We start from the raw sequence: 27,899 nt of genomic DNA, 5'->3' as shown, positions 1-27,899 counted from the left end.
TGGCACCTAGGGGACTTATGTAGAACAGGGCCGGGGGGCAGCCCTGCTCCGCCTGAGGCCTGGCAACAGCCTGGGCTCTAGACATCATTCTTGGAGCAACTTTTGCACAGTTCTACCCCAAAGTCCATCACAGCAGCTAATGTGGAGGAAACCGGTTCAGCACAGGGTATGGCCCACACTAGAGGAGGCCATCAGATTTCACCCTCAGAATCTTTTGGAGGCGGTCCATTTTCACTTTCTCTGTCAATACCACAGCACTGGCCTAGACCTGGTGTCAGCATGCATGAGTCAGAGACTTCCAAGTCAGCATCAGTGTGATTGGTGGAGGGACAGTACCATCTCTATAGATAGCAGCCTTGTACCTCACTTCCACCCCCGCCCAAACGCATGACTTTTAAACTCTGGAGTAAAACTTTTGCTGAGGAATTTCATAAGATCGTTTTCTTATTAGTCATTGAGCAAACATTTAGGAGGCACCAGCTGTATGCGGGCCTTATCCTAGGCACTGGGTACACAGCAGGGATGGAGCAGACAAGAGCCTGCTTTTGGTATATGTTTCTTAGGGCTGACACAAATTACAAACTGGGGGGCTTAACACAAATGCATTCCCTCGCAGTCTTGAAACCAAAAGTCCAAAATTGAGGTGTCAGTGGGACCCTGCTCCCTCCAGAGGCCCAAAGGGGCATTCTTTTCTTTGCCTCTTCCAGGCTCTGCTCACTGCCATGTTCCTGGCTTGTGGCCACATCACTCCAATCTCTGCCTCTGTGGTCACATTGCTATCTCTTATTCTCTGTGTCTTCTGTGTGTCTGTTTGAAAATGCATGTGAATCTGCGTAAAATGCATATGAATCTGTGTAGGGCCTACTGGATCATTTAGGATGACACCCTCCTCTCAAGACCCAGAACTTAATCACATTCATTGCTATAGAAGGTCATATTCACAGGTCCTTGTGGTTATGATTTGGACATATCCCTTAGGGACATGATTCAGTCCACCATACTGGTGACTTGGGGTCACCACTACAAACCCCATTTGTTGAAGGCTGCCCTTGAACATTGCAGGGGGAAGAACCCACCATCTGTGGGCAACATGCCAAGTCCACCTGAGACCCTGGTAAGGTGTTCACTCTCTCTTCCTACCTGAGCATTATTTCATTTCCACTAACCTTCCCAAGGTTAGAGTTTCCTGGGATTGCAGCCTCTACTTAGCCTACCCTATTCCCTGGTTGTTTGAATTGGTTCCAGCCTCTCATTTTTCTAATTCGCTGCAGTGAGCTTTTCTGTGTACATGCTTCTCTTTTCTACCTGGGCTGCTGGGTTCCAGGTTAGAGCTGTGTTGAGGCCTTCTGTGCCCGTTACTCACTTGCTGCTGCTCAGCATCAACCCACTCTTCTTACGTGCTCTGCAGTACCAGACAGAATCTTTTAAGCTTCTCGCCTTCAGAGCGAGCACCATGGTAAACTTGTTCAGTAGAGTGCACTACAGGGGCATTGCAGGAGGCAGGGGCCCCTCCTGCTGGTTCTGGAGGCTGCACAGTTGGTCAGAAGTGTAAGTGTGATGGCATCCGGTGGAGACCTGCTCCAGCCGTAGGCCCAGAAAACATGCTGGGCCTTGTGGCTCTCTCCACACTACAAGCGCCTGGCCTCCTGCCACCTGATGTACACAGGGCCTCACCCATCCCTGGTTCCTGGTACCATAGTTACAGACTGTAAAGTTGATCAGATCTGGCAGACAGGCTTGCTCACCCCTATATTGTGCAGGGCAGGGAACTGAGGCCAAGAGAGACAGGGTTCTGATCGGGTCATTATTGGACATATTGGCCACAGAATCAAGGCTGAACCATAGGCCTTTGCTCCCAAGGCTCAAGGAGGGTTTATTGGAGTCCTCAGGCTGAGACTGTTTCCAAGTCCCTACCTACCGCCTCTTCCCCGAGCATGACTGGACCAGTCACTCCATTCCTGGAGGGTCGAGCTACTGCCCATTGTCCCACTAAAGCATCATCCGGAGCCTATCTACCAGGCAGAGCTTGAAGGGGTGCTCTCCCCAAAGGCTCTCTCAGCCTCAGGTTGCCTCAAAGAGAGTTCCAGGAGGGCTCTAGCCCCCTTGTGCTCAGGACTCAGAACAGCCCTGAGTGCTGCCCCCTGGGCTGTGTGCAGGGACACAGGGCCTGGAGGTCACACTCATCCTGGCTTGTTCCTCTCTCAGCCAAAGAGATCCTCTTCTAGCTCTGGCTGGGAACCAAACATATTGCTCTGCTACCAACATCAGAACCACAAATTCTTGAACTCTAAAAACTTAGGAGAAAAATACCAAGGTGGCTTGGAAGGTAAAAGAAGGTCTAGAAAACATATGTGTCAGAATCTAAGTTTAATTTATATGGAGCTTGAAAGCACTTGGTGTGTTCTTCTAAGAACTCCTCAGAGTTCTGTGCACTTCCAGGCAGGGCAGAAGCATTGACGTGAGGATGAAGGTGTACAGCTGACAGGCCACTCAGGAAGCTGTGGTCACGCAAATACTTTCAGGTTCAAAAGGAAAATCGGTTATTTCCAGTAAGGACATTTTTCAGCTTGCAGGTGAAGGCCCAGGGGGCCGAAGGGCTAGGAGGAAAGGAAGAAGCTGGGGGCAGAGGGACTGATCCAAGGGGGCCACATGTTGGCAGAGGACCTCCTGGTGGTGAGATGGTGACGGGAATTGCTGAGAATGGCTGGGCACTCCTTACTCCAGCCTTAACCAAGCCATGGGGAGGTGTTACTGGGATGCAGTACCTTGATCCAGTGTCTTTCAGTAAAGCCTTAGGAGGAGGGAGAAGGGCAGCCTTCTGTAGCGGTGTGCTGGACGGGCCCTGGGCACTAAGAAGAGCCCCCTGCACACTTCCATGCTGAGATTTGGGCCTCTCTTGAGGATTCTCCAGAGAAGCTGGAGGAGCTTTAGGTACATCTGCCTCTAGTGGGGGGTAGGTGATTTCTCCTGTTACCTCGTTTACCCAGAAAAATGTATCGAGAGGTTTCTTCCCCTGTCCAAACAGATTCTTAGACATAGCTACAAAGGAAAAAATTGAGAAAACACAGATGCATCTTCAGTTGTCCACCAGGGTCAAAGGGAGCCACCTATGTCTGGGCTAGCACTAGATAGCCTGTGTCAGCATTCTGTCAGGGAGACAGATGCCTTCCCAGATGCTTCAGAAATCTTCCCAGGACCAGGAGCAAGCCTTGCTGGAGGTTCTAGATGAATTCTATTATCTTTTTTAAAAAACATCTTTTCAAATTTTTAAGTCTTAACCAAGTATACTGAGGAGTATACTTTAAATCCTGACATAATTCAGAAATGTGTGTGTGTGTGTATGTGCATGCATGTGTACAGTCAAGTACGTGTGTATGTGTGTATGTATGGATACTAGCAATTTCATAGAACTTGGATGGTTATATATAACTGTCTTGATATTTTCTATGCAATTCAATTCTATATTTCTTACAAAAATGTTAGTTGCTACTCCTTAAACTCATTTTTTGAGAAATCAAAATTAATGAACTATAGTTTGAAAAACACTGTCTGATATTAAGAGGAGATTCTAAGTGTGAGAAAGATTCACCCACCATTGGTGGCCTGATGATGGTAGGCCAAATGGAAATCATGAGAAGGAAATAAATTCTGTCAACAAAATGAATGAGCCTGGAAGTGGACTTTCCCTCAAGAGCCTCCAGATAGGGGCCAGGCTACACAGAACCTTGATGTGGATCTTATGAGAGAGTACCAAGCCACACTTACCAGACTCGGGATCTACTGCTATGGGAGATAATAATAAATGGCTCTTGTTCCAAGTCGCTCGATTTGTGGTCATTTGTTACAACAGCAACAGGAACTCATATATCATGTGAACACTCTTCTAGGACCAATGGGAAAGATGGGCTGCAAAACTGAGGTGTCCTGAGCTCAGAGTAAGCCTACCTTTGGCATGGGCCTATTAGCCAGTCCCCCAGTCTGGCTATTAGCCAGTCCCTAATTTCTTTCTGTCAAGCTTGGTAGTTGCTTCTCCTTCTTTAGAATGGTCAATGACTGCCACCCCTGAGCAGTGTCAAGGTATATTACCTAGCATATCAACCAGGTCAACCATCTTTCAAGGTCCTAACACCTGCATCCTAGGAAACTGTGATTTGCCAATTGGCAGAAAGGATTTCCCCCACCCTCCCTTGGTGTCCACAAGGCCATGGATAAGTCAGAACATCCCACACTGACTCCCACAATAGTGGACTGAAATCTAGAGCCTGACCAGTAACTGTGGGACTAGAAAGGTATGAAGGATTTGAAGCTCACCTATGGAAAGGTGCTGGGGTGAAAGTGTCTGTGGAGGGAGCCTCAGAAAGGAGAAGGGGCATTAGAAGACTGGGGGCTCCTAGCAACCTGGTCTTTGTTGTGTGAAGTGTTTTCCACCCTATTCCAGCCTAGATTCCGCTGGGACCCCCGGCCTCATCGATGCAGCCACAAACATACACTTCACCCTCTGGAGCTCTGCTTTCCATAGTGTTCCATATCTCCAACCTAGAGGGCTCTCTGATAGCCCGCATTCTCCTATCCACTGCTCCTGACTTCTGTCCGGCCTATTGCATAGCTTCACAGCATAGTCCATTTTTTCTAGAACATAAACTTATAGACAAGGGGGATGTCCTTCTCTGGCTGAGTTAGTTCATTGTCAGCACAGTGGACACCAGGGGTCCTTGGGTTAGGAATTTCTCATAGATCCACTATCTTCAGCTGGCTTTGGCTCATCCTAGATCTCGCATCCTCTCCATGGCCTCATCTCCCTAAGAACAGACCTTAGAATAGACCTAAGAATAGACTTGTGTTGCCATCTGCTGAGATTCTGCTTCAGCCCAGACCCACCTTGAATTTTCACCAAGCAGCCACTGACTTGAGGTTACCGCGACCTGGGGCTACTCCAACCTGGAGCCAACCCAACCTGGGGACACACAGACCTGGGGCCACCCTGAGGACACACCAACCTGGGGCTGCCCTTGACATGGGGCTACCCCACTTGGTGGGTTGAAAAGCTACTGGGTGTCTCAGGGTGCTGATCCATCATGCTGATAGGAGATGGAGTGGCTGTCCTGTTAAATGGGCCCAGGTCAACCCACAGGCTTTTCTCCTTTCCCCCTCTGCCTGGGGCCACTCTCCAATGTAGGGCAGTTCATAAGCACTGCTGAAACTGATCTCCCTTGCCTTTGAAGATGTAGACAAAAACAGATAGGGAGATAAACCATAAGACACTCTTAACTATAGGAAACAGACTGGGGTTTGCTGGAGGGGAGGTGGTCAGGAGGATGGGGATTAAAGAGAGCACTTGTTGGGATGAGCACTGGGTGTTATATGCAACTGATGAATCACTAAATTCTACCTCTGAAACTAATAATAAACTATATGCTAATTAAATTGAACTCAATTTTTTAAAAATCTTGGGGAAAAAACAGATTATTGACTGTTCAATAATCTGCTTTAATTGGTATGAGGATTCCATACACAATTTAAACTCAAAAATTGCCTCCCTAAAATATTTTTTTAGCTAAAACTAATGTAAAATATGAGACTCTTCTCCCTCATCAGCATCTTTAGAAAGTATCGGATTAGCTTCTGATATTGACATATCCAATGTTCTTTCCACAGTTTGTTAAAGGCTTTCAACCAGAAATCATAGATATGTTAGGTAGATAAAAATGTTGACTGGAAAATCATTTGATTGTATAAACATATAGTCAATATTTGGCCATATATTTTAAGGAGACTTTAGATACCAAAAACCAGAAATCTCATGAGGAATTTATTTGTTTCATGTAGGAGGCATCAATTTCTTCCTTTATTAATAAATGCTGGTATTAAAAATCTTGACTTGAGGGGCGCCTGGGTGGCTCAGTGGGTTAAAGCCTCTGCTTTCGGCTCAGGTCATGATCCCAGGGTCCTGGGATCAAGCCCCACATCGGGCTCTCTGCTCAGCAGGGAGCCTGCTTCCTCCTCTCTCTCTGCCTCTCTGCCTACTTGTGATCTCTGTCAAGTAAATAAATAAAATCTTTAAAAAAAAAAAGAAATTTATAAAAAAAAAAATCTTGAACTGTCAAGGACACCAAGTTATGTCAAAATCTAATATATGACACTCTCTTTGGTATGTGTGCACATCTCAACTATTTGCTCTTCTTACAAAGAAGAGTGGTAAGATGTCTAAGGCCAATTTTCTCTTCTTTTTTGTATCCCACTTTTTCCTTCCCTTGGAAACTTCAAAGATTTTCTTTATTCATCAAAAAAATGTATTAATTTACTACACAAATACTTTAGGACTATTTACTTCAGATAAAGCCAAAATTGTTTACATAAGAAAAAGAAAAACATTATTAAACTATGTTTCTTTTTATGGACTCTAGGAAGTATATTTAGGAGCTTGCAGGGAGGAGGAGTTAAGATGGCAGAGGAGTAGGGGGACTCTAAGCTTGCCTCATCTTTCAAACACAGCTTGATAAATATCGAATCATTCTGAACACCCGAGAAATTGATCTGAGGACTGAGAGAGCACACTGCACATCTAGAGCCAGAAAAACTGACACATCATAGAAGGTAGTTGCTGCAGAGAGTTGCTTTGGGGCAGAAAAGAACTGCAGGTGCTGTGGAGGTGAGGGAGCCCTGATCAGGGGGAGAGGAGCGAGCAAGTGAGCAAGAGAGAAAGCATGAGCAGGGGATTGCACAAGAAAACTCTTCTCCTTGAAGAAGACACAAAAAGATGGAAGACCATTCCATGCTCTTGGATCAGAAGAATAAACATTGTTAAAATGTCTATACTGCCTAGAGCAATCTATACTTTTAATGCCATTCCGATCAAAATTCCACGGGTATGTTTCAAAGAGCTGGAGCGAATAATCCAAAAATTTGTATGGAATCAGAAGAGACCCCAAATCGCTAAGGAAATGTTGAAAAACAAAAAGAAAACTGGGGGCATCACATTACCTGATTTCAAGCTTTACTACAAAGTTGTGATCACCAAGACAGCATGGTACTGTCATAAAAACAGACACATAGACCAGTGGAACAGAGTAGAGAGCCCAGATATGGACCCTCAACTCTATTGTCAATTAATCTTCAACAAAACAGGAAAAAATATACAGTGGAAAAAAGACAGTCTCTTCAAGAAATGGTGCTGGGAAAACTGGACAGCTATATGTAGAAGAATGAAACTCGACCATTCTCTTACACCGTACGCAAAGATAAACTCAAAATGGGTAAAAGACCTCAACATGAGACAGGAATCCATCAGAATCCTAGAGGGGAACATAGGCAGTAACCTCTTCGATATCTGCCACAGTAACTTCTTTCAAGATATGTCTCCAAAGGCAAAGGAAACAAAAGCGAAAATGAACTTTTGGGACTTCATCAAAATCAAAAGCTTCTTCTGCACAGCAAAGGAAACAGTCAAGAAAACAAAGAGGCAACCCACGGAATGGGAGAAGATATTTGCAAATGACAGTACAGACAAAAGGTTGATATCCAGGATCTATAATGAACTCCTCAAACTCAACACACACAAAACAGACAATCATGTAAAAAAATGGGCAGAAGATATGAGCAGACACTTCTCCAATGAAGACATACAAATGGCTATCAGACACATGAAAAAATGTTCATCATCACTAGCCCTCAGGGAGATTCAAATTAAAACCACATTGAGATACCACCTTACACCAGTTAGAATGGCCCAAATTAGCAAGACAGGAAACAACATGTGTTGGAGCGGATGTGGAGAAAGGGGAACCCCTCTTCCACTGTTGGTGGGAAAGCAAGTTGGTGCAGCCTCTTTGGAGAACAATGTGGAGATTCCTCAAGAAATTAAAAGTAGAGCTTCCCTATGACCCTGCCATTGCACTACTGGGTATTTACCCCAAAGATACAAATGCAGTGACAGGAAGGGCCATCTGTACCCTCAATGTTCATAGCAGCAATGTCCACAGTTGCCAAACTGTGGAAACAACCAAGATGCCCTTCAATGGACAAATGGATAAGGAAGATGTAGTCCATATACACTATGGAGTATTATGCCTCCATCAGAAAGGATGAATACCCAACTTTTGTAGCAACATGGACGGGACTGGAAGAGATTATGCTCAGTGAAATAAGTCAAGCAGAGAGAGTCAGTTATCATATGGTTTCACTTATTTGTGGAGCATAACAAAAAGCATGGAGGACAAGGGAGATAGAGAGGAGAAGGGAGTTGAGGGAAATTGGAAGGGGAAGTGAACCATGAGAGACTATGGGCTCTGAAAAACAATCTGAGGTTTTTTGAAGGGGCGGGGGTGTGAGAGGTTGGGGTACCAGGTGGTGGGTATTATAGAGGGCTCGGATTGCATGGAGCACTGGGTGTGGTGAAAAAAAAAAAAAAGAAAGAAAGAAAAGGGACAGTCTCTTCAATAAATGGTGCTGGGAAAATTGGACAGCCACATACAGAAGTAATGAAACTACGCCATTTTCTTACACCATTCACAAAGATAAACTCAAAAAGGATGAAAGACCTCAATGTGACGGAAATCCATCAAAATCCTAGAGGAGAACACAGGCAGGAACCTCTTCAACCTTGGCCACAGCAACTTCTTGCAAGACATATCTCTAATGGCAAGGGAAACAAAAGCAAAAATGAACCATTGGGACTTCATCAAGATAAAAAGATTTTGCACAGTGAAGTCCCTGGCAACTCCAGGTTTCAGTCTGGGGGGCTGCCCTGAAGTCCTTTCCCCACCACTACTGGTCTGCGAGTCTGTGCCTGGCCCCAGCCCAGGAGGCTTTTGCAATCTGGCGCTACAAGATCCCTGGGGCACAGGATCCCAGAGGCTCCCTCCCCCTTCCACTTATCTTCCACTTATCTTCTGATATCTGTCCATAGAATTACCGCTCCCCGCTTCATACCTTGGAACCAACCACTGGAGACATTCTGCTGGTATAGATCCTGATATATCTTCTTATATCTCAGGCTGATTTTGTGGGTGTTGAGTGGTCTGGTTGATATCTAGCTCAGTTCAGGCAACTGCTGAAATAGGGTCCCTTACTCCTCCACCATCTTGCCCCCCTCTGCCATAAAATAAGTTTTAAAAGATGACCAGATCCATCTTATGCAAAAAATGGCAGGTGGAAAGTTATCCTAGGGTTGAAGCCTCATGTTGTGTTAGTGAAACACTTGAGGACAGGAAAACACCAATTCTTATTAGATACTGGATTACTCTAGTACCATTGACCACAGTTTATCAATCGTTATATTGTTCTACAAGTTACCTATTTAATTAGAATTACGGTAGTCTTACCTAACATAGCTCTTCCCAATCACAATGCAGTCACCATGACTGCTTTCAGGACTCCAACCAGACTTCCTTCTTATGTGCTGGTTTCTTTTTAACATAATGTTTCTTTTTTAACATGTAAAAAACATGTTTCTCTCTCTCTCTTTTTAAGATTTTATTTATTTTGACAAAGAGAGCACCAGTAGGCAGAGAGGCAGGCAGAGAGAGAAAGAGGGAAGCAGGCCCCCCGCTGAACAGAGAGCCTGATGCGGGGCTCAGTCCCAGGACCCTGAGATTATGATCTAAGCCAAAGATAGAGGCTTAACCCACTGAGCTACCCAGGTGCTCCTTTTTTTTTCAACCATATGTTCACAGTAGAATATACCAATATACCTTGGTAGTATAAGCTTTTCAGCTGAGTATCTTATTATCAAATCTTATATGTCTATAGAGTAATTGTTTTAATTGTAAATAGACCAAAAGGATGAAAAATTTATGGATTTTCCCCAAAACTTTATTGTTTCCATATGAATAAGATTCATGAGTATAACTAGTATGTGAAATGTTTCCATGAATCTGAAAGTACACTTCTCTTGGGTTGCTAACTTCAATATTAGTATTGGTTTAAGTACAGAAGTCTCTTTAGACTTCTTACCAAGAAAGAATCTTACCAAGGAAGAATCTTCTATGGCCATTTTAAGTAAACCTTGATGATGTGTCTGAGGGCAGTTTTGGTTTTGTTTGTTTGCTTTAGATTTTATTTATTAGAGAGAGAGCAGCAGGCACAAGGAGAAGCAGACACCTGGATGAGCAGGGAGCCCAATGCAGGACCCAGGACCCTGTGATCATGAACTGAACCAAAGGCAGACATTCAACCAACTGAGCCACCCAGGTGTCCTAAGGGCAATTTTTTTTGTTCTCATTCAAACCTGAAGTCACAAAAGAAAACATATGTAGTTAAACCAATTTTCTCTACTTCTACCCAATATTATTTATTAGATTCTTAGATCCTCACCAGTTATAACTATCTGTTGAAACGACTTTAGCATCCTATGAAACTTAATCAGCAGATGCACACATTCTTGCCTCACCTAGCTTAGATAGATTTCATAGTTAAGAGGCTTGAACTAATGTGCCCACAGATCAAATGGGCAACAAAGACAAATGGCCCAACTATGGGATGTAAATGGAGGCAACCTTTCCTTTTTCATTAAAAAGGATTGATTCATTTAGAATTCAGGGCTATAGGAGTCTACTACCTGCTCTTGCCTATGCTCTGTTGGGGTTTTTATCACCTAAATCCCTGCTCCATTGGAGGCAAATCAGATGTCTGTGCTGTTTTAATTTTTTAAAATCATAACTTTATTTTGTCAAACTTATTAAATGTACTTATTAAGTAATGTATTTATTCTTGTTGTAAAATAAATGTTCTTAAGCAGAAATACCTTTAAACACATTCTGGGGGCTTTTAGGTTTCAATTCAATATAATAAGATGAGTAAGGTCAAACACCTAATTATTACGAGGTCCATAGGTAAAATCAACTGCTTATGACATAATTTATATTGCAGCTGTCCTAATGTACCATACATATTTTTAAAAGTTTTATTAGTTTAAGTAATCTCTATAGCCAATGTAGGGCTTGGACTTGACCTTGAGATCAACTGTAACATGCTCTTCCAACTGAGCCAGCCAGGCACTCCTACACATAATTTCTTTGACAGATATTCTTGGTCTCAAAGTTTTAAGTCAAGCATCCTAGGAATTTTTAAGATAACTTAGGAAAGCTGTGCCAGTTACTATTGTCTCTGCTTCAAACTCACTCTTCTATAGATGCTTTGAGATGATGGGGTTGGAACTCTTGTGATTCACATTTCTATTTTGCCAGCTATTTCCCTATTAGGTTCTGGCATCAAGAAATGTTAAGAGGGAAGCTGCAGTGTTGAAGAATTGTAATTACTTTGTCAGTTTGGCTGAGTGACAGGATGCCCAGATATTTGGTCAAATGAATGTTTCTGTGAGGGTGTTTTTGGATAAGATTAACATTTAAGTTAATGGGTTTTGAGTAAAGAAAATACTCTCCACTATGTGGGTGGGCCTCATTAAATCAGTTGAAGGCCTACATATAACAAAAAGACTGGCCTCCCCCTGGTGAGAAAGAATTCTTCAGCGGCCTTTAGACTTCATCTGCGATACTGACTCTTCCTGGTTCTACAACAGCCAGCCTTCAACCCGGGACAGGAATATTAGCTCTCCTGGGTCTCCAGTTTGTGGTCCATCCTGCAGATTTTTTTGACTTGCCAGCCTCTGGAATCACACAAGACAATTCCATATATCTCTTTCTGGATGTATACACACATTCAATTTATTCTGTTCCTCTGGAGAACCCTAATACAAGGAGGAAGAGAGTGCCCAGATACAGAGAATGTATGTATGTGGGCACTGGTTCCTGTTTCCAAAGCTGCTTCACTCCAGCAGTAGTGGCAATTCCCTTTGGTAGCAGCAACTGGGTCCAGCTTGCAGTTCTGTCACCACAGGGCCTTCCTTCCAATTTAGACCAACTCCAGGCCAGCAGTGCTCTCCTCCTTTTAGGTCTGAGTTCAGCTCTACAGGTGCTCTCTTCTAACATTCTACCTTTTAACAATTCTTCTGTTACTACTTTGTAGCTTTTCTGTGGAGGTGGGATCAAAACTGTACCATCACCCCAAACTGATTCAAATGTCAAGACAGATGACAACACACACATCAAGGGGTCTGTCGGACTCCGGTAGGTTTTGCGGGCCGACAGGCACGAGGAGAGCGTCCGGGCCAGCCGGTAGCTCCCCTTGGGGCTGAGCGGGATGGCGAGTGTCGCGAGTCCAGGCGCATTAACGAACCACACCAGACTCGGGGGATCTGTCGAAGCAGGATCTCACTTTATTGAGCGGGGTTGCAGCTTATATTGGGTAGGGGATGGGAAATGAGGTCAGCGGGGAGAGAGCCTATGGGGTTTGGTTATGTAGTCAGTAACTGGGTAGGGTGTGTTGGGCGAGAGGAGGAAGTATCAGAGATATGCGAAACCGAAACCGCCACGGTGGCGCCAATACTGCCACGGTGGCACCTTTTCTAGCCGGAAGAGAAGGCAGGCCAGCGCCATCTTTGCTGTGCCCAACAGGGGTCATGAAAATTCTATTATTCACATAATGTGGCTCTCTGCAAAGAGCAAGACAGGCACCCAAGCCAGTCAGTTTGCACTGATTACAAGGTGGGGCCAATGGCTCTGATTTTTATCGTGCTAAGAGGTGTGGGTTTCCAGGATAATGGAAAAAGCCAGGGTTTACATAAATCTCACCTCAAGTGCTGAGTGGGTACCTGGGCTTTCTTATCAGCTTGCCCAGGGTGAGGGTTTGAAAGCTGTTAGTGGTCAAACATAAAAAATGGGGTCAGACTCCATTAAGGTTCTCCCAGTCTTGGGACGGCACCAAGTCTCAAGTCACTGCCTCTGTGATAAACTAGAACTTCCTTCTTGCCTTTTTAGTTACTTAGATATACCTATTAAACAATTCTGAGTTCTTTTTCTTAAAGTAACTGGTATGTTTTCTGGCTCCTGACTATAACCTGGGTGATACAAGTCCTCTTTGCTATTCTACAGGGTTAGCATTAGATTACTAGATGTGCCAGTTGAGCATATAAACATTTATTCATCTTCCTCCAGTTACCTAATAAAATGGAATGACTAAACTTCTCCATCCACAGGATCCTATTTCTTAAACTTCCTCCACCCCCCATTTCTTAAACTTTTGAGTCTAGAGCTTCTGGCTTCACTTGCTATTTTAGGCAAAAATGTTAAAATAGAGCTCATAATTTCCTATAAAATCTGTCTTGGACATCATGTGTCAATACACAGAGAATATCCTCAATCTTTCAAAAAGGATGCATGATATTCCATCAAAGATGCACCAGAACTGTTCAACCATTCCTTTACTAATAGCCATTTTGAGTTGCTACTCATTTTTGTAGGTGAGAAAACTAAAGCCTTAAGAGATTAAAAGACTTACTCTGTAACATTATATAAATGGCAGAACTAGGATATCTATAAAAATCATAAGATGCCACAGTCCATGCTTAAAAACACTTTATTTTTAACTATTTTAAGCAGTTAAAAAAACACCCATACACCACACTAACCTGTTAAGCAACATGTGACCCATCTACATCAATTTTCAAAATGAAAACACAACTGCAGCTTCCATCTCCCCTCCCTTACTCTATCAGCAGCTCCTGCCGTGAGAAGACAGAACATGACTTTCACATGACATTCCAATACATGATTTTATACTCTTCATCATATAATTTGAATCCACAGGAATATATTATTGTGCAAAAACAGTAACAACATTGTTTACTATATGACAACAATGCCTACATGCCAGCTGCTAATCAAAATACCTTATTACATGCATTAATTAATCATTCACCCACCCCCAATTATCTTGTGAGGTGGGCAACTACTATTCCATTTCATTAAAAAAGTGAAACACAAATTAAGTTTAAATAAGGTGCCCACAGATACACAGTATGTTTTACATAAATTGTATATTGTACATAACTTCTGCAACTTTCTCAGCATTTTTGATGTATCTATATTGAATGAAGTAACTTCAGCTCTTTCATAGTCACTTCCCAAAGTACCAAAAACAACCTTTTTTCTGTTGATGGACATTTAGGCTTTGCCCAATATTACTACCTAAACAATACTGCAATGAATGGTATAACAATGAACAATTTTATACAAATGTCCCTCCCTACATGAAATTCTTCTAGGGTTTATCCAGGAATAGAACTGTTGGTGGTATGCACATCATAAGATTTTGCAGACTGTCTGGCACAGGAGCTATTACAATTTCCACTCCCACAGCAGTGAGTTCCCACTCTTCTACATACGAACCCATGCTAGGGCTCGTAAAACTTGTCATCTTGAGAAGTATGAGAAGAATTTCCTGTGCTTTCTTCTCCATACATGTCTTTGTGTGGGGTGTCTATCAGCGAGGCAAGGGTCAACCACATTGAACAACTGATTCAAAGACACTCCAATATCTACTCCTCTCTGGGAGTCCGAGCACTCTGGCTCTCCTCAGCCCCAACTTCGGTTCTTTCTAGGCAGCAAAAGAAAGCAAGGCAGGGTTCAAAAAAGCCTACATGTTTTCCAGGCCAGAATGGACAAGAACTGGTGGCTGACACTGTCAGTAATTATCACCTGGAGCCACATGGCATAGAACCACCTACCACTGGTGCTAACCAGTGCACCTGTGGGTGACCTTCAGTCAACACTGTACTCAGGGCCCCTTCAAAACACTCCAGATCCTGACTAAGCTGAACTAAATTCAGTTCCATATTCCTTAACAGAAGTAATTTTGTACAAAGTCTTTGTATGGCAGGCAGGTAAATAAGCACCCAACCCGGCCTCCAGAGTGCCCTGTCTGGCTGTAGTAGTAGGTCTAACTCTTGGAAACCTGGACAACATGTAGCAGAGTAAGAAACAGGCACCAAGAGAAGTGGGGCCAGGGAGAGCGCTTACATAGACAAGGGTTAGGGATGACAAAGGTTAGCCTTGATGGATGAGGACCTTGGCTAGCATGGATATGGCCTATACTCGTGGTGAAAAGAGACAGAACAAGTCAGGCCAGTCCAGGGGTGTTCAGAGGTGGGCAATTAAGTTAAATCCAACACTGACTGCACCAAAATTGTTGAGTGGTTAGCTGCAAGTAGTTACTCTTCTTCTTTTAGCTAATTTGTATTTACTAATATTTCTATAATAACCATATATTACTGATATAATTAAAATTATTTAAAAATTTAGGTTATAAAACAGACTCCATCAATATAATCCCCAAATATTAAAGGCTTACCTCAGTATAGAGGGATTTGTTTTTACTTCTTTGTACACCTGAAAATTTGGTTTGAATGTTTAGAAGTGAGTATATCTCACTATAAAAATGGCTCTAGAACACCCCTATTGGGGCAGGAACTCTGTGAAGTGACAGTGGCACAAGGAGTTGGGGGGTGGTGAAAATATGGACAGAAAGGGGGTATCTCCTCATTTGTGGCACCAGATTTGAAGCTGAAGCCGAGTTGGAGCTGCAGCTCTGTGAAGGGCTCTGATTCTAGAGATCAGCTACCTAAGCCAGAGCCTTTGCACACCAAGCCCTCTTTCTACAATCCTAGGAATCAGGGAGCTTAATTACTCTAATTTTACATGCCAGAAAACAGATGCAGATGTTCAGCAACTTGTTCAAGACTATCCTGCCAAGAAAAGGCACACTGAGACTGGAACCCAGATCTTATAATTCCAAGGCCCTTCCCATGACCCTGGGCCCTCAGAACATGAGACTCTGACCCGTGTCCAGACACTTCCAGAGCCAGTTTTTGGCACTATACCAGTGATGGGACATTTGATTCCACACCATGGGCAGCTGCTGCTGTAATAAAAGGATGAAGAGCCAGGATTACCAAACCTTACTGAGTAGAAAGCCGAATGGGGGCCAGAACACAAACATATATATCTGATCCTTCTCCCTGCCCTCTATTCCATGTGACATCACCACATGGTGTCAAAAGTCTTCATTTTCAAATGCCCACAACCGACCAGACAGGATAAGATTACTTATACTCTACTGAAAGGACATTTTCCAGGTTGGTTTCTTCTCACTACAAGAAATGGTCTGCTCCACCAGTGTGCCCTGATTCAAAGCAGTAAAATGTAGTTTGAGATGGTCCTCTACTATCAAGTGAGATATTTATTCTTATATTCATGTGAGCTCTTCAATAATCAGAAGCAATTACTACTTACACAAATTTTAGAAAAATCACTCCTTTACCTTTATGCCACTGAGCTATTTCTTTTTGTTTCAAGTCAAGTTGGCAAGTGAGATGGAGGTGCCTCCCCCACCAGGCCCCCTTTTCTCCAGAGGGCATCAGTTATGTGCACTGGTACATTTGGGTTGAACCCAATGCCAGCACCGAATCCAATATGTGAAGAAAGCTACATAAGGTTAGAGGGTCCCAGCAGTGTGCACAAGTTAGAAATGCAAGCAAGCACAATAACTAAACGTTTGTAACTGTTGAAAGCTGGAGGCCTTACAAAAATTCAGACTCTGTGAGGGAAGAGGAGAGTGTCCCTTTATTGCAAACCGAGAGCAGAGATAACTGCATAAAAATTTCTCAGCTATATAATTTCACTGAGTCCTTGGGTCTGTGGTTAACCTTATAAGTGTAATTCAGATTCAGACCCCATCACTCAACTCAAAACTGTCCAAAGGCTCCCTACCTCCCTTTGAGGAAGCTTTAGAGCTAGTGGGGACCCATGATACATGGCCTGGCCCACTACCTTGCTGGGGCTCTATCTTCTGCTGGCTCACTCCACTCCAGCCCAGGAGTGCCATCCTCCAAGGACACCAGACAAGATTCCACCTCCTGTGCCTGGATCTAGAGACCCAAAGGGTCCATGCCCTAACCTCCTTCAGGTATTTGCTCAAGTTTCGCTTTCTCAGTTGAAGTCCTCCCTAACCAGCCTACTTAAAATCGCAACCCACCTCCTAATCCAGCACTGCCTCTCACTCTTCTCTGATTAATTTTGTCTACAATATATATCACCATCTGAAGTACTATATAATTCATTTGTTTATTGTCTATAAAGATCCAAGAGGGCAGATCTTTTGTCTGTTCTGGTCACTGCTGGGTCTCTAGCACAACAGTGTCTGGCATATGGGAGGTGATCACATTTCTGTTGAACAGATGGCCCACTGTTGCCCATGCAGATTGTGGGGTGGAGACAGTAACAGGGCACTGGGAGAGCCCCATTCTCCCAGTGATTGAGTCTAACTCTGCTCTCCTCCATAAGCTGCTGAGACAACTCTATAACCGTGGCAGATATCCAAATTGAGATGAGGGACAAAGCTGAACTCTCAGGAAGCATTTGGGGGTGACCAGGAGTCCGTGGGCTGCTGCTGCTGCTACTTATAAGGTCAAACAGTAGATCTACTATCACAGGATTCAACTGGCCCCTTCCCACTGGCCCATTACATCACAGATATTCTGTCAAACCACAAAGGGCAATGGTATCTGCTTTTAGACTTATTACCTGACTGGGGGCTCCAGGTCACTGGGCAAAGGCCACTTCTGGGGCTCGAGCCTCCAGAAGGGCTCCAAAGAACAGGTTGCTGTTCTTCCCCAGCATCACACTCCCCAGCAGGTAAGAAAGGGGATGCCCTGAGTTTCTGAATCCTCAGAATCTGCACCAGATTTGAAAATAGAAAGGGCTAGACCCTTTGTGAAGGTTTTCCCCATGCTTCCCATAATTAAGGGTTCTCCAGCAGGTGTGCTAGGAACCCATTCTCCCACTGTCAGACCCCAAGCTAATCTCTAATATGGTTTTTCATATGCCGAGCCAAATTTGAAGACCACCTGAAGGTCTTCCCACACTCTCTGCATTTGAAGGGCCTCTCTCGAGTATGAAATCTCTTGTGGCTAATGAGCTGTGAGCTTTTGTTAAAAGTTTTCCCACAGGTACTACACTTATGGCACTTTTTCCCAATGGGTATGTTCTGGAGTCCAGTGATCCTGGAGCTCTGGTCACAAGCTTCCTCAGAATCTTCAAGGGGCTTCTCCCCACTTGTTTTTAATTCCTGTAAACTCACCCCTGCATCCTGGCAGGAAGACAACCCAGCCAGGCTGCATTCAGACTGTGCCACTCTGGTGTGTTTTCTCTGATGAATGCAGAGGGTATGTCTTCCAATGAAATCCTTCCCACACCACTGACATTTAAAAGGTCTCTCTTTCGTGTGGATTCTCTGATGATTAACAAGGCGATGTTTCCTATCATAAGATTTCCCACACAGATTACATTTATAGCGCTTCTCTCCACTGTGTATCCCCTTATGATCTAAAAGACTTCTTTTACGTGTAAAAGTTTTTCCACATTCTTGGCACCAAAAAGGTTTCTCACCAGTGAGGATTTGTGGCTGCAGATTTGGCATGTTTCCACTTTCACGGTACTCATATTGTTTTTCCAAAGAGTGAATCCTTTGATGACGGGAGAGGTTAGAACTCCATCTGAAAGCTTTCCCACATTCTCTGCACTTATAAGGCTTCTCTCTGGTGTGAATTCTCTGATGGATGAGGAGGAATGAGTGATTACGGAAGGCTTTGCCACACTGGCTACATTTGTAGGCTTCCTCTGTGGTATGACTGCTCTGAGGAACTTGGAGAACTCTGTCCTGACTAAACGATGGCCCATCTTCAGGTTTTCTCTGAATGGCATGCTGCTTCTTATGAGCAATAAAGGCTGACCGATGGGTAAACTCTTTTTCACATTCACTACATCTGTATGGCTTCTCGCCTGTGTGAATTCTCTGATGATCAATGAGAGATTTCTTTCGAGTAAAAGTTTTCCCACACTGCTGACAGGGAAAAGCTTTCTCTGTAGCAGGGGCATTCTGGGGCTGACTGCAACTGGAGGTCTGTCTGAAGTCTTCTCTACATATATCTTGATCACAGAACTTTTCTTCCTGGTGCATTCTCATGTGACGAGTAAAGTTTGATCTCCACCTAAAGGTTTTCCGACATTTGGTACATTTATAAGGTTTCTCCTGAGTGTGGACCCTTTGATGTTCAACAACATATGATTTACAGTGGAAGGATTTCCTACACTGGCTGCAGTCAAAGGGTTTCTCCCCTCTTTGGTCTCTCAAATGATGATCAAATCCTGAGCCATAGGTGAGAGCTTCCTCATACTGATTAGACTCAAGAAATTTCTGCTTAGTATGGGTTTCCTGGTGTAGGCGGTAGGCAGACATGCGTCGGAAAGCCTTGTCACATAAACTACATTTATAAGGTTTCACTCCAGTGTGAATCTTTTCATGTCGCACACAGTTTGAGCTCCACCTGAAGGCTTTCCCACACACCCTGCATTTAAATGGTTTCTCTTGAGTGTGAAGTCTCTGATGACATGCAAGATGAGAGCTGTGACTGAAGGTCCTCCCACAGTCACTGCACTTATACGATGTCGCCACCATATGAAGATTCTGCCCATGTTGATGATGTGAACTAAGGCTGAAATCTTTCCCACATGCATCCTTCACATTTGCTTTTAGTCCAGCATGAATTCTCTGATGTAAGCTAAATCCACCAACTATGCGCCTGAGCCCTTTCCCATATTCCTTGTAGTCATAGTGGTATGAACTCCCTCTGAAGTGTCTGCCACAGCCATGTTTAAGGGATCGCTTTCTTCTGGGAACTCTCAAACATGTGCCGTGTTTTAAATTACAACTAGTACTTCTTCCTGATTCTTCAGATTCTTTTTCTCTCCTGTGACTGAAATTGGTCTCTTCTTTCTTAACTCTTACTTGTATGGGGTTTCCATATTGTTCCTTTAGCCTGCTCTTCAGTTCAAAAGATTCTCTGAGTCCCATTCCCTCAGGAACACTCATCACCCAAGATTCTGATGGCATAGCTAAGGTTTCTCCTTCTTCCAGAGGTTCATGTTTTAAGAACTTGCTTGTTTTAATCTGCAGCTCACCTCCTGAAACAAAATAAAACACAAGACAATGTACTCTATTCTATACTTGGAACTGCAGAAAGCACCAAAGCACAGAAAAAAAAAGAAAAAGAAAAAAAAAGCCAAGTTCTTGGGTGGTGAAGCTTCTGCTTAACTGCCAATATCTTTATCAAATAGTCCAGGAAGGCAAAACATGGAAGAGTGTTCCAGATGATAGGGAAGGGAGGAGGAAAAGGAAGGTGGGCACAGTAGCTAAACATGCAGAAATCACATCCATTTGAAAAACAGCATTGATAAGTGTATGTTAAACAGTAATAAAGGGAAGAGGAATAATGGTAAGAGGATAAAAGGCTCCCAAGAACCCAGGGGAGGGGCTCCATGGAGGACTGGCTGAAGGAATTGGAAGTCAAACCTATCGCAGGGGCAATGAAGAGAAGCAGGAGTGCGATTAGGGTTCTTCAAAGAGCATGAAGGGATGAGCATGGGGTATGGGCCAAGGGCCAGAAGGAGTACAGCACAGGGTTGAGGAAGAGCCTTACTGAATGGAAAAGAGTGCAACAATGAAGCCCTACAGTGGGCAAGAACAGTTACTAAAATGGTTTCTGGGAAAGGGGTAGGGTCAGAAACAAACATCTAATAGGCCAGTCTGGAGAGGAGAAGCCCAGAAGCCCAGCACTCTTTAGCAACACTGTTAAGGATCTTCCTTCTAGCAAACAAAGAAGTTATGTTCCCTGTGACTTACTTGGTATAAAAGACCTTAAGAAAGAGAAGAATAGATGTGAGAGGAGTAAGATCCAGAGGTTCTCTGAAACTCACCTGCGGGGGCAACACCTGGATTCCCCTTAGGCTGAGCTCCCTGGACATTCAGACCCCATGGCTCCCTTGCCTCCAACCAGGAAATCAGAACAGGTTTGGTGAATGGTCCCACTGCAAAAAAGGAGGGGATGGGATGAGATGGAAGGGTGATAAATCATACATAACTATTCTTCAGGACCCTCTCAGGACTGAGGTCCTGGCAAGGACAAGGGAAAGGCCAGGGAGGCTAGTGGGGGAAGCCAGACAGGAGGCCTAGACAGCCATTTCCAACAGCTCTGAGCATGACAAAACAGGCTGAAAGAAGTCACAGGGAAAAGGATCACTAGGATTCTCTGGAGGTGGGAGCCACATGACACCTTAATCAGTTAAATCAACCAATACAATTTGGATGTCTAACTAGGAACTTGACACACATGATTTTTAATCATTGTAATAATCCAGCAAACAGGCATCATTATCACCATGTTTCAAGAAAGACTAGGTGATAAAGCCAGGGTGAAAGTTCAAGTCAGGTCCCTGTCTCGACACTGTAATAAAAAGTGAGAATGTAGAAGTAAAAATGGATAGAAGCATGGGGGTATTAATGCCTTACCCAGAGAAACCACATTCCTGTAATTCTCCAGCATCACATCTCTGTACAAATTCCTCTGAGCAGGGTCCAGCCATCCCCACTCATCCTGGGAGAAGGTAACCTCCACGTCCTTAAAAGTCACAGCTTCCTGAAAAACACAGTCCTATGACTGAGAGTCAGTCTACAGATCCTGGCTTTTAGGAGAGGGCAGTGGAAGGGAGCAGGCTCTGAGTGAGCAGAGGATTGATGTGGTAAGAGTGAAAGTGAGAGCATCACCCAGCAGAAGAGCTCTGAGTTCAAGGGGATAATCTGGTCTCTAGGACCTGGTCACATCCAGAGACACAGAAATTCAAGATAGGGGGAGCCTCACTGACTCCATTAGGCAACAATGCTGGGATATCATGAAGGACCAAAGTTCTTATGACTCACCTGAGCCTGAGATGTCAATGGGTCTCCTGGGCACACCTCTCTCTGGGAAAGGGCAGGCACCTGGGGAACAGGAGGCTCTGAAGGAGAAGAAAGAACCATGAGAGAAGGTAGCCCAGTTCTTGGCACCCCACTGAGGAGGTCCATTCCTCCCCCACATAGAGGAATCCTAGGCCTAGGAGCAGGTATGGACTATTGTTAAATACCCATTTCACATTTCCCCAGAGTCCACTGAGGGTTAGGGAATGAGGAGTAGGGGGTGCAATGGGAGGAGGAGCTAGTTAGACATGGGTTACAGCAGGGTAAAAAGGACACAGAGCTAAGCACCAACTGAAAGGGATTCTCATGAGAGGACAGATGGTGAAATGACAACACTACTTTGGGATTTGTGGCATACAGCTTGAGCTTGATGGCAAGTACCGGATTGGCCAGCCAGGAAGTCACACACTCCTATTTCATAGGGAGGCTCCAGGTGGTCCCCAAGAGTAGAGCCGCTCCTGAGAGGAGAAGCAGAGGGCCATATCTGTGAGGCTCGCAGGGCTCCTGTACCCATCCAACGTACATCTGGGCTCTGGGCAAGGGCTGGATCCTGGAGGGAAGAAAATGTTGTGAGAGGATCCCCATGGGAATCATAAAGCAAACTCAGAGGAGACCACATGGCCAATCATTAAGGGCAGGGATCCAGGAAAGGGCAAGACAGGCCCTTCATTACCTACAGCAGAGGAGAAAATCCAGGGATGACCCCCTCACCCCTTAGTCTCCCTGGGCTCTAGTGTGGGCCATGAGGGAGACACGTGGAGCCAGATTCCAGCTACAACATAGGAAAGCACCCAGCAAGGCACTGCTGTTAGGCTTCAGGTGCTACAGTGACACATCCCCACTAGCCCCTCAGGCCCCACCCTGGTCTAGAACTTAGAAATCAGAGAGAAGAAATTTATCCCTGAGTTAAAATGATAATGGCTCCCCACAGAGATGCAGACAGATAACATCTACCAAGTATTAGGCAATGCTGTAGGTACTACTAACCAGTGACCCCCAAGAATTAGGACAGCTCCCAGTGTAAATCTGACTGAGATTAACACTGCCAGAGAGGCAATGCTACTTGTGAGAGTCAGCCATGGAATCACAGAAGAGAAAGTCTCAGGTACAAAAAATGGCAGTGACCATCCAGAGACCTAGAAAGAGGCAGTCTTTGCCCTGGGACTTCAAATGGTTCTAGTCTCTGAGGCAAGGCTATCCCTGATGTAGAAATGAGTACTGAAAGCGTACAGGGAAAGAACTTTTAAGTTTTTTCTGGTCCCGTGACTGAAACTGGTCTCTTCTTTCTTAACTTTCTTAACACTGATTTGGATGATTAGCCTGGGGCCATGACACATGTGACACCAAGCTACAGACTAAAGATGATGAACCTGTTCCTCCCAAACCCTACCAAAAAGAGAATAAAGAAACATACAAAGATGGAAGCAGACAGAGTTTAGGAAAATTTCTCAGAACCTTGTTGCTCAATGCTGATAAACCACAGGGTGTTTATGCAATTTTATGTGCATCTTGAGCCATTCTGTTCATTTTTCAGAATTTGGGAGGTGTTCGTCCAGCCCATTCTGTTTTCTAATTTTTTTTTTTTTTTAGCTTTTATTTATTTATTTGTCAGAGAGAGCAAGAGCACAAGCAGGGGGAATGGCAGGCAGAGGGAAAGGGGAAAAGCAGGCTCCCCATTGAGCAAGGAGCCCGATGTGGAACTCGATCCCATAGCTTTGGGATCGGGGCCTGAGCCAAAGGCAGATGCTTAACTGACGGAGCCACCTAGGTGTCCCTGTTTTCTAATTTCTAACCAGCTTTCAACCAGGTCCTGTATCCCCATCAGGTATTTTCAAACCTTACATCTAGCTCTAAATGAGTCAAATGTAATTAAGCCACAATTTTGTACCTACTATGTACCTTATTTGCTTTAATCAGTGATTTTTCAATCCTTTTGAACATTTGGTGTTTTGGTAAAAATGATAAAATGCTCTTTTAGATTTTTTAAAATAGTAACCAGTGTTAAGCAAAAAGGTTTTCTTTTTTAATAGTCATAACCTGCATTGATATATTATCATTTACTGCTGGTAGATGTTCAGTCAAATGTGTTACTTAATTTGATATTATATTTGAGAGAAAAGTATGTCGAATATGTTCCCACATATTTTTATTGAAAAAAAATTTTAAAGAAGCCTATAAAAATGATAGACGCTCTTAAGAAAAAACAAAAAACAAATCTCCAAAGCTATAAGAAGCACTGAGAAACTCACTTGTGTTGGGCAGAAGGAGCAGAGAGAGCTCACTTTAAGTGACTGGCTGCTTTACCACCAGCTCTGGGGGAGTCAGCTGTTTCCCAGTGCTAAGGGTGGGGCTGGGCACATGGTGGGAATTCAAATATACACTGAATAAATTCTCATTGTTAGATCAGTTTTGCATATACTTTTCAATAATCTGAGAATCTGGGAGAATGTGAGCAACGCTTGAACAATGAGGCTGTGAAATAAAGTCTTCCAATTTCTTGGCCCTGGGCTATCCCTCAATACTCTTCTTACCCCTGACCCCTGCACAGAACAAATCGTCAAAAGAAATAAGGAAGATGTTGTGAGTACACTGCATTTATAGGTCTTACCATGTACTCAGAAGCCAGGAGTCCTGACTAACAGCAAGAGAGACATTCCTCCCACTTAACAAACAGGTCAATATCAAGTCAAATTAGATATGTGGAGATGAACTGGCATAACGTAAGTCACTGTGTCCAAAAGCTCATTACTGATATCTACAGATACTTGCTGACCCTCTTACTGGAGCCAACTGCCCTCTGGGAAGGTGGGAAGGGCTGCCAGCTCAAAGGTCCTCCGCTCAGGGTCTAGTTCTCAGCTGCTCAGGTGCTGTGGGAATGAGAAGGGATGACATTCCCTGCCTTCCTCAATGTTGAAGGTTCAGAGACCCAACCCACCCACTCTAAATGAGCTGGCTAGCTGACAGGCAGAGTTCACTGGGCACTGCACACTTGTGAACACTCACCTGCCATGGTGTCCCATTGATGTCCCTCTGCAGCTCTTCAAGCAGGGCCACAGCTTCCCCACCACTCTCAGGGTGATGGAGCTGCACCCAGGTCCGGAGCTCCCCAGGCAGGATGCTCAGGAATTGCTCCAGCACCAACAGCTCCAGGATCTGGGCCTTGGAGAGAATGTCAGGCCTCAGCCACCAGCGACAGAGCTCACGGAGCCGGCTGAAAGTCTCTAGGGGCCCAGAAGATTCATGGTAGCGAAGCTGCCTGAAGAGCTGGCGAAACAGTTCCTGGCCAGAACGGTTGAGTGTTTGTGGCCTGGCAGCCTGCACTGAAGTGTATCCCTCATCCTCTTCTTCCTTCTTTATCTGAAGACGCCCTCGTTCCCGTGAAGGTTGTGCCTGAGCTGGATGGACAGCATACCACCTGCCTGGGGGCATCACTCCTTCTCAGGCTCTACCCAGCAGAATGTGAACCAGGTCTATGTTAGCTGTGTCGCTGTTGGCACATCAGGAGTAGTTTTTCAGCACTGTAGTGGGCAATGCCATTTGCTGGGATATCAGATGTCACTGTCAAAAGACTAAAATAATCAACATTATTGTTCAGGAGAGATGCAAGAATGATGGTGCAGTTAGATCCTGGTAGCCAGGGCACATGAAGATTTGCACAATCATGCCTGCCAATATTAAGCAGACCAGTGCTACATTGTCACATACTGTGGTAAACTAAGAAAATAACCCAGAATGCGGGAAAACATGTACAAGGCTTGTATGCTAACAATTGCAAATGGCTGATGAAAGAAACCAAAGGTCTAAATAAATGGACGGACCTACTGTATCATATACTGGAAGACTTGACATAATAAAGATGTCAATTCTTCACCAAAAAATCTACAGGTTTGATGCTATTCCTATCAATATCTCAGGAAAGTTTTTCATATTTATAGACAAGATTATTCTAAAATTTATGTGGAAAATAAAGGAATTACAATAACTAAAACAATTTTTAAAAAATAGAGTATGAGGACATCGTCTATTTAATTTCAAGACAAATCAAGACTGTGCATCCAGCAACTGAACTACTAAATACTTACACAAAGAATACAAGAATACTAATTCAAAGAGGTGTTTTAATGTTTACAGCAGCACTGTCCACAATATCCAAATTATGGAAACAGCCTGAGTGTCCATTGACTGATGAACAGATAAAGAATATATGGAATACATATAAATCAAATACTACCCAGCCATCAAAAAGAATGAAATCTCACCATTTGCAACAATGTACATGGAGCTAGAGAATATTAAGTGAAATAAGTTAGCCAGAGAAAGACAAATACCACATGACTTCACTCACACATGAAATTTAAGACACAAAACAAATGAGCAAAAAGGGGTGAAAGGAGGAGAAAGAGAGAGAGGCAAACCAAGAAACAGACTTTTAACTATAGAGAATGAACTGATGGTTAAACCAGAGGGGAGGTGAGTGGGGGGATGGGTGAGATAGGTGATGGGGATTAAGGAGTGCATTTGTGATGAGCACAAGGTGATGGATGGAAGTGTTGAATCACTATACTGGACACCGAAACTAATATAACACTGTATGTTAACAAACTGGAATTTAACTAAAAACTTTAAAAAAAGGGCGCCTGGGTGGCTCAGTTGGTTGGACGACTGCCTTCGGCTCAGGTCATGATCCTGGAGTCCCGGGATCGAGTCCCACATCGGGCTCCCAGCTCCATGGGGAGTCTGCTTCTCCCTCTGACCTTCTCCTCGCTCATGTTCCCTCTCACTGTCTCTCTCTCAAATAAATAAATAAAATCTTTAAAAAAAAAAAAAACTTTAAAAAAAAAAAAGAGAGACTGTGGTACTGGTGGAAGAAGAGACACATAAACCAGTGGAAAAGAAAAACCTGGGATAGACCAACACAAATATGCCCAACTAATTTGTAATATTAAATGTGACTTAACTAATACTGTAGTATTATATTTAAAAATATCTCAAATAAGCAATTCAAAAACAAAACAAATGCTGATTAGGAATTCCTTAAGTGATTGTGACCCCACCATGTTAAGAACTATAATCTGGACACTACTAATCCAGCTATCTACTACACTGAGTTTCCTCTGTAACTCATCATAATGGAGGCTCTCCAGAGGTTTAAGCCACTTTCAGGAGACATCAGAGTTTAGTGTACAGAGAGGAGAACAACTAAGACTAACCTGGGTTCAAATCCACCTCTCCACTTATTAGCTGTACTGACTTTGGAGGCATCACTTTACCTCTTAAAATCTCTGTGTCCTCATTGTATAAAATGGGGGTGGTTGTGGGGTTTAAGTAAAAAACTACCTGGGCACATCTTGGGCTCAGTGAATGTTTTTCCACATCTACAGTAAAAGTTTATGCTGTAGGCCACACCATTCTACCCTGCAGATGTGCCCAACTGATTTTTCATGAAGGTGCAAAAAGCAATTCAAAGGAGGAAGGATAGTCTTCTCAACAAATACTGATGGGGGAATTGGACATTCATTGGCAAAGTAATGAAAGTCAAGTTAAACCTTACATCTTATAAAACAATCAATTCTAAATGAATCCCAGACTTAACTATAAAACATAAAACTATACAACTTTTAGAAAAAAGCATGGGAGAAAATCTTTATGATCTAAGCCTAGGCGAAGTCATTAGAATTGACATCAAAAGCATGACTCATAAAAGGGAAAACTGATAAACTAGACCTCATCAAAATGTAAAACTCTGCTCTAGGAAGGCCCTTGTTGAGAGCATGAGAGATAAGCTATAGACTGGAAGATAATATTTATAAGGCACATACCTGACAAAGGACTAGTATCTGACTATATAAAGAATTCTCAAAACTCAACAGTTAAAAGGACAAACAATCCCATAAGAAAATAGGCAAAAGACATGAAAATAAATACAAATAAGGACATGAAAAAATGTTTAACATAACCAGTCATCAAGAAAATTCACATCATCTTAAAACTACAGTAAAATAATCACTATGTATCTATCAGAATGGCTAAAATAAAAAACAGTGATAACACCAAATGCTGTTGAGGATACAAAGAAACCAGATCACTCATTCATTAATAGTAGGAATGTAAATTGTATAGCGACAGTCTGGGAAACAGTCTGGAAGTTTCTTAAAAACTTACCATACAACCTAGCACCTAGACATATATCCCATATGTACCTAGATATATATCCCAGA

At 43.5% G+C, this 27,899-nt stretch overlaps 2 protein-coding genes across 8 annotated transcripts in view; both read right to left on the bottom strand.

Moving 5' to 3' along the window:
• Nucleotides 1-2,209: 2,209 nt before the first annotated feature.
• On the bottom strand, nt 2,210-4,686 carry CUNH3orf86 (chromosome unknown C3orf86 homolog). 2 transcript variants are annotated; one of them, XR_006609282.1, is made up of 3 exons: nt 4,312-4,676; nt 2,766-3,039; nt 2,211-2,515 (listed from the first exon to the last, which is right to left on the bottom strand). XR_006609282.1 is itself a non-coding variant. In XM_045089041.1 (2 exons), the coding sequence occupies exon 2, from the start codon at nt 3,035-3,037 to the stop codon at nt 2,525-2,527; it is 513 nt and encodes a 170-aa protein (XP_044944976.1). In that variant the 5' UTR covers nt 3,038-3,039; nt 4,312-4,686; the 3' UTR covers nt 2,210-2,524. The 2 variants fall into 2 exon arrangements, 1 of the variants encoding a protein (XP_044944976.1); XM_045089041.1 differs by having other exon boundaries at nt 2,210-3,039; nt 4,312-4,686.
• Nucleotides 4,687-13,392: 8,706 nt separating this feature from the next.
• ZNF445 (zinc finger protein 445) overlaps nt 13,393-27,899 on the bottom strand; it is a 39,819-nt gene continuing 25,312 nt past the window's right edge. For 2 of the 6 annotated variants that reach the window (XM_004774151.3, XM_045089030.1), the window contains 6 exons: nt 24,685-25,250; nt 22,021-22,231; nt 21,646-21,722; nt 21,238-21,364; nt 20,646-20,756; nt 13,393-19,853 (listed from right to left, as the gene is read on the bottom strand). In XM_004774151.3, coding sequence (XP_004774208.2) covers nt 17,689-19,853; nt 20,646-20,756; nt 21,238-21,364; nt 21,646-21,722; nt 22,021-22,231; nt 24,685-25,110 — 3,117 coding nt within the window. In that variant the 5' untranslated portion in view covers nt 25,111-25,250 and the 3' untranslated portion in view covers nt 13,393-17,688. Of the gene's footprint in view, nt 19,854-20,645; nt 20,757-21,237; nt 21,365-21,645; nt 21,723-22,020; nt 22,232-24,684; nt 25,251-27,899 lie in introns of those variants that run through there. The other 4 variants (XM_004774153.3, XM_004774152.3, XM_013046670.2 and 1 more) reach the window with 4 other exon arrangements.

This window comes from Mustela putorius, unplaced genomic scaffold, assembly GCF_011764305.1.
Source record: "Mustela putorius furo isolate JIRA1106 unplaced genomic scaffold, ASM1176430v1.1 tig00003834_pilon_pilon_pilon, whole genome shotgun sequence".
NCBI lineage: Eukaryota > Metazoa > Chordata > Mammalia > Carnivora > Mustelidae > Mustela > Mustela putorius.
This window is presented reverse-complemented; position numbering and strand designations above follow the sequence as displayed.

What these genes read in the sequence shown, in the direction of transcription:
- CUNH3orf86 (XM_045089041.1), bottom strand. Translation starts at nt 3,037, where the DNA reads ATGTCTAAGAATCTGTTTGGACAGGGGAAGAAACCTCTCGATACATTT.